Source organism: Populus trichocarpa, chromosome 19, assembly GCF_000002775.5.
Source record: "Populus trichocarpa isolate Nisqually-1 chromosome 19, P.trichocarpa_v4.1, whole genome shotgun sequence".
Classification (NCBI taxonomy): Eukaryota; Viridiplantae; Streptophyta; class Magnoliopsida; order Malpighiales; family Salicaceae; genus Populus; species Populus trichocarpa.
This window is the reverse complement of record NC_037303.2, coordinates 9,406,801-9,413,094: the sequence shown is the minus strand read 5'-3', so window position 1 is coordinate 9,413,094 and position 6,294 is coordinate 9,406,801. Positions and strand designations below refer to the sequence as shown.

General features: G+C 36.1%; 1 protein-coding gene and 1 long non-coding RNA gene across 3 annotated transcripts; one reads left to right on the top strand and one right to left on the bottom strand.

Moving 5' to 3' along the window:
• Positions 1–327: 327 nt before the first annotated feature.
• Positions 328–4,506, top strand: LOC7459232 (protein NRT1/ PTR FAMILY 5.1). Of its 2 annotated transcripts, XM_024591671.2 has the most exons (5): positions 328–630; positions 1,047–1,264; positions 1,967–2,280; positions 2,422–2,523; positions 3,444–4,506. In XM_024591671.2, the coding sequence occupies exons 1-5, from the start codon at positions 528–530 to the stop codon at positions 4,339–4,341; spliced, it is 1,635 nt and encodes a 544-aa protein (XP_024447439.1). In that variant the 5' UTR covers positions 328–527; the 3' UTR covers positions 4,342–4,506. The 2 variants fall into 2 exon arrangements, with proteins under 2 accessions (XP_024447439.1, XP_002325913.2); XM_002325877.4 differs by having other exon boundaries at positions 331–630; positions 1,967–2,523.
• On the bottom strand, positions 370–1,061 carry LOC112325319 (uncharacterized). The gene is made up of 2 exons (XR_002979390.1): positions 935–1,061; positions 370–781 (listed from the first exon to the last, which is right to left on the bottom strand). It is a non-coding gene; the product is annotated as an uncharacterized LOC112325319 (long non-coding RNA).
• Positions 4,507–6,294: the final 1,788 nt, after the last annotated feature.

Sequence of the window (6,294 nt, the reverse complement as noted above, 5' to 3'; positions counted from 1 at the left end):
CGGCACAACCCAACATACCCAACATTCCTAACCTGTAAATGCATAACTTGCGTAGAATTTTCAAAAAAGAAATACTTTATACTACTAGCACTCATTGTATGGACTTATGCATCATATCCACACATTATCTTTTTATTGTAGCAATGCTAAGTCAAGAATGCCCCCAACCCACTTCCGAGAATATGAAACCATATCCTATCGAAGCATAGATAAATAATTATTATAACAGACCCAACTTTTATGAGATCGAGAAGCCATACGCCAAGATGCCTGCTGCTAATTTCATGGTTAAGTGCTCCGAGTTTATTTTTCTCGGAAGTAGGGCTCGGGGCATTCTTGGGTTAGCACTGTTCAAATAAAACATTAATGTGACGGTATTATGCGCGCTTTATTTCTCGGAACAAAGGGAGCAATTGGCCAATTTGGCCTATATAAAGTGCTACAAGCTCTACTAACCCTGAACACTCTTGCTCTTACGATATCTTCTGTTCTCGCTGCTGTCAACCTCCAATCGATAAGTTTCTTTGATGGATACCAAATGCTGCACCCAAGATGGCACTGTAGATCTCCGTGGGCGTCCTGTCCAAGCCTCCAGAACTGGGAAATGGAAAGCGTGTGCTTTTCTGGTTGGTAAGCTTCCTCTTCCAGTTCGCAACCCTTCTGTTTAAATTGATCATTAACGTGTCTTCATTGAAACACCTTCTTCTCTTTCCAGGTAATGTTCAAAGTTGTTTGCCCACTTTAACTTCTTTGTCGTCGATAGCTTTAGCAAAATTAATGGCTGCGTATGATGGAGAATCGAATCTGTCACTGATTACAACCAAGTACATAGAGATCACAAGGAAAACCGAATATATCTTACTTTTTGCTTTTAAATATTATCTAGCTAATAGTTATAATCACAAACCTTTATTCGTTACAGGATTTTTCTTACCAGTTTCTTTTGTTTTTGCTCATCATCGAAGTTCTTTACCTGTATTTTTATGTAACTTGCTTGAGAATTCAACACGTACAGTTTGGTTTCATGTTAAGTATTTGACTGGCAGGCTATGAGGCATTTGAAAGGATGGCTTTCTATGGAGTGGCTTCAAACTTGGTGAATTACCTGACCACCCAACTCCATGAAGAGACGGTTGCATCGGTGAGGAATGTGAATAACTGGTCAGGAGCAGTGTGGATCACACCAATACTCGGCGCCTACATAGCAGATACTTACCTGGGTCGATACTGGACGTTCACTGTGTCATCTCTTATCTATGCAATGGTAAATTAATTAATTAATTAATCAATTAATTGATGCCTCCACTAAGCAAACTTTAATCATTGTCTTTCACTAGAAAGTCTACTTATTCCAGGAGCAATTTGGCAGGATTTTCGAGCTGAATATCCCTTGTGATTCGCTATATATTCATAAGCTATAATTTTCAAACACAGTTGAGTATTTGCTGGGGCCATAAATATTTTGGTGTCACCTACTTTCGAAGGCCAATTGGGTTCGTGATTTTTGCTTGTGGGGTCAATGAATTGCTAGTTCGATTTATTGGCTTGTATCATGAATACCGAGCTGCATTTTTGTCCTCCACAAGTGTGTGATTTAAATTAGTCCCACGAAGAGCAGTAGCTATCCCGTTCATTGATTTGTTCTAATTATGACCAGGTTATGCCAACGATTAATTATTGAAATGTCTGTTCAAACAGATTATAATGACTCAAGTTTTTGTTTTCTTCAATAAAAACAGTAGTTAATCATATAACAATTGCAGATTAAAAACAAAAAAAAAAACCCCTCTTTGCATTAAATTCCAACTCGTGTTTCATGACCAGTGGTGCAAGGCTACTTGCCCCTAATACAGTAGTAGGTCAAGTTAACATCTTTCGTGTTTAATAAGATTTTATTCATTATAATTAACAAGTTGTATGCTGTCAAGTAACGAACTGAACTGATCACTTGCAAGTTCTTGTGTAGGGAATGATACTACTAACAATGGCAGTTTCATTCAAGTTCATGAAACCAGCATGCACAAATGGAGTCTGCAATAAGGCCTCCCCTTCGCAAATCGCATTCTTTTACTCTGCTCTCTACATCATAGCAATAGGGGCAGGAGGGACGAAGCCCAACATATCAACTTTTGGTGCAGACCAGTTCGATGATTATAACCCGCAAGAAAAGAAGCTCAAGGTCTCATTCTTTAACTGGTGGATGTTCAGCTCTTTTGTGGGAGCTCTGTTTGCCACTCTCTGCCTTGTGTACATTCAAGAGAACTTGGGTTGGGGTTTAGGGTATGGTATCCCTGCAGTTGGTCTTTTATTATCCCTGTTTATATTCTATCTAGGGACACCAATTTACAGGCATAAAGTTAGAAAGACTAAGAGCCCTGCAAGGGAGCTATTTCAAGTCCTCATTGCTGCCTTTAACAACAGGAAACTTCAGCTCCCTAACAGTCCCTCGGAGCTTCAGGAGTTTGACCTGCAATATTACATTCAAACCGGAAAACGGCAGGTCCACCACACACCAGTGTTGAGGTGAGCTGTATAGTAGATACAAGTTAATTTGTCAGACTAAATTATACCAGTATAACTGCCCGTACATTCATGCTAGTCAGAAATTTTATGTGAGAAATATTGCACGTCTCTGATGCATGTATTGACTAATTTTATATTTATAAGGCCGTAAAAATACAGATTCAGTTTAGTTTTAATGGTTAGAAATGAATCTTTTCATTAGTGCATGGAATCTTGAGGCATGATCAAATTTAGTAGTCAGTACAGGTTATTTTTATAGGCACCGAGCTGTAAATCAAATGACATTAACACACTTCCTTAATCCAGGATGTTTTCATCTCGAAGTCCCACTTCGTAGTAAAAGAAAAATTACAGAAAAAACCGTATAGCCTTTTAATGCATATGCAAGAGCGGTGGAGAGAGGACCCCTCAAATTCATGTGCCTAACTAGGAAATCTGCTGTGCCAAAGGCAAAAGCAGGGCGTCCTCGTGGCTTGGTAGCCATTCGTTATAATAAATTCTTTCCATGTGCATAGTTCACAGTATTCCTTTTTTTTCATCTTTAATGAATGGTCACCATTCTAGTCAAGTTGTTTCTGATACAGGAAAATTATGTCACGTACATTGCAGTGGTGCGCCCCCATGCCCCACCACTGGTTACCGTCCAACCAAAATTATATGTGAAACACAATGGTGGAATCCTCTAGTGCATTGCATTAGAAAGTATTCAGTCCATCTCTAAAGCAAATCCACGAACAATGACTTGGAGTCATCGCGCAATTGAGACCCAGGAAATTGTTCGAAGACTAGAATATTTGTTTAGTTGTTAATTTTGACTTCAATGGAACTTATTGCTAATCAAACCATCCACAATTATACATTTGTTTGGTTATTAAGTGTTCGTGAACTAAATAGAGTAAAATACAAAATTGTGTGCTCAGGTGCTTGGACAAAGCTGCGATCAAAGATGGCAGCAATAATGCAGATACCTCAAACCCATCATCATCGTCATGCACAGTGACGCAGGTAGAAGGAGTCAAGCTCGTTTTTGGAATGATGCTGATATGGCTGGTGACATTAATCCCTAGTACCATATGGGCACAGATCAACACTTTATTTGTGAAACAAGGGACAACGTTGGACCGCAACTTGGGCCCAAACTTCCAAATTCCAGCAGCTTCACTCGGTAGCTTTGTGACGTTTTCAATGCTTCTCTCCGTGCCAATGTATGACCGTTTCTTTGTACCATTCATGCGTAAGAAGACCGGAAACCCAAGGGGAATCACGTTACTTCAGAGGCTGGGCATCGGATTCGCCATTCAAGTGATTGCCATTGCAATCGCTTACGCTGTTGAAGTTCGAAGAATGCACGTCATAAGAATGCACCACGTTGTTGGGCCAAAGGAAATCGTCCCCATGAGTATATTTTGGCTGTTGCCTCAGTATGTTCTGCTGGGAATCGCTGATGTTTTTAATGCTATCGGATTGCTGGAATTTTTCTACGATCAATCTCCTGAAGACATGCAAAGCCTAGGAACCACATTCTTCACTAGTGGGATCGGTGTCGGCAACTTCTTGAATAGCTTTCTAGTAACAATGGTTGCCAAGATTACAGGGACCGGAGGAGGCAAGAGTTGGATCGGCAACAACTTGAATGACTCCCACTTGGATTATTACTACGGGTTCCTCTTAGTTATATCTGCCCTTAATTTAGGGGTCTTCTTGTGGGCATCAAGTAGATATGTTTACAAGAAGGAAACCCTACAAGCACTGAACGAGGATTGTATCCGAATCGACGGCAAAACCATGGACACGTCTCCTCTAGGGTTGCAAGTATAAGCTGACAGATCCATAATGAGATCATACTAAATATTGTAAGATATATATGTCCATTTCCTGTTTTCTTCTTCGCCGAACGTCAACTTAAGTTTCTCGTCTTAGATTTTATTGGGGAACATGACTTATTTAAATAGAATTATGCAGAAAGATCGAATTTATATTTAATTTCTGTTCTTATTGTGTGAAATGTTATTTATCTTCCCTTTTCTTGTATAGAGAGCTGCTCTTGGAGCTCTTTTCCCGATTGGACAAAATACTTGATATTAAGTTTAAAATTAAAAAAAAATGAAAAAAACACTTTCAAAACTAATATAAAAACACTAATAGTATTAAATATTAAAACTTGTTTAGTTTTTTAAACAAATAAATAAAAGAAAATGTAAATAAAACTTGATAAATCTAAAGGTAATGTTTTTTTAGATTAACATGGGTGTTTAAACAGCTTGCGCGTAGTTTGACTAATCTTATAAATTCTAAAATTAATAATTATATAAATCTTTATAAACCTAAGATTTTTAAAAATCTAAAAGTAATCTTGAAACATCCAACATATATTCATGGGCAATTGTGCCATCAATAAATAAGGTCAACAACACCTAAACAGGATGCTCTACATATCCTCACAATAGTTCAACCAAATGTTCTGAAATACCTCTTCAAACTTTTAATTTTTTTCACTTTAATCCTTGGCTCTTTCAGTATTATAATCTAATCCTTGAATTTTATGCCTTAAGTTACATTTCTCCACTACTTAGATTATGGTATTAAAACACATAGTTTTAATCTTAATGGTAACTTTTAAATTAAAAAATTAATTTTGTTTACTTCTCACGACTTGAACTAAATCAATGATCGATAGCATTAAGCTTTAAACCATGATTTATTAATGTCCAAATTAGAAAAGATATGCGCATTAAATTACATTTTTCTTTGAGAAATTCACCAAATTTGAGTGCTATTTTCACCTCGTGCTCCCTCCTAGTTTTTATGAGTATTTACGAAAAAACTATCCAGCAGCACCACAACAAGCTCATTTTTGCCATGTTCTTGCCTTAGTGCTACAAGCATATGTTCATTATCGAACATTTGAACTCCATTAAGAATGTTAGGTTCAACCACCCATAATTATTACTAGACCAAACTAAACTACTTTATATGCCCTAGTGTTCATGTCAATCACGTATTATTAGCTTGTTTTTTTCTCATGAAACCTTTAGAGTGGATTTTGCCTAAAACACATCTAGTTTAATTTGACCATTGATATTTCTTTTAATTTTATTGTTTTTTCCATGGTATTCCAATTACTTGTCACGTTGCGTATAATACAAGAATCTATCAAAACATTTCCGATACAAAAAAACAAAAAAAAACAATGGATCCATGTCAATCTCCTTGGAGTATTAGGCCCTGTTTATTTTTGCGTTTCAAAAACGCTTTTGAAAAAATTTAAAATTTTTTTATTTTTTTTTGTTTTAAATTAATATTTTTTAATGTTTTCAAATCATTTTGATATGCTGATATCAAAAATAATTTTAAAAAAATAAAAAAAAATATCATTTTGATGCATTTCTAAGTGAAAAGCACTTTGAAAAGCAACCGCAACCACACTCCAATCAGTCGAGACATTCCCAGTTGTTTTTAATATTTACAAATCTTGAATTAATACCAAATTAAATCTAGAGCAATAATTTACTTGTTTTTTCATTGCACTAAGAACATCTAGAACATCATATGAAATTAATATTGATGTTTTTTCAAACTTCAATGTCTAAAATCAAGACATGTTTCTCAATGTTAAAAGTTTGATCGAGACACAACCGGCCCCCACTATACCTTTTTTTATATATTTAATTCTAAGATGGTCCCAATTTCTTTAAATTTTCATTAATTTAAGAATTAAATACTTCTTAAATTTATCAAACTTTGGATGCTTTTTAACAAATGCGAACTATG

Coding starts and splice junctions, on each gene's coding strand:
- LOC7459232 (XM_002325877.4), top strand. CDS start 528: ATGGATACCAAATGCTGCACCCAAGATGGCACTGTAGATCTCCGTGGG. Junction 631..1,046: donor AGCGTGTGCTTTTCTGGTTG/GTAAGCTTCCTC, acceptor TTTGACTGGCAG/GCTATGAGGCATTTGAAAGG. Junction 2,524..3,443: donor CACCACACACCAGTGTTGAG/GTGAGCTGTATA, acceptor TTGTGTGCTCAG/GTGCTTGGACAAAGCTGCGA.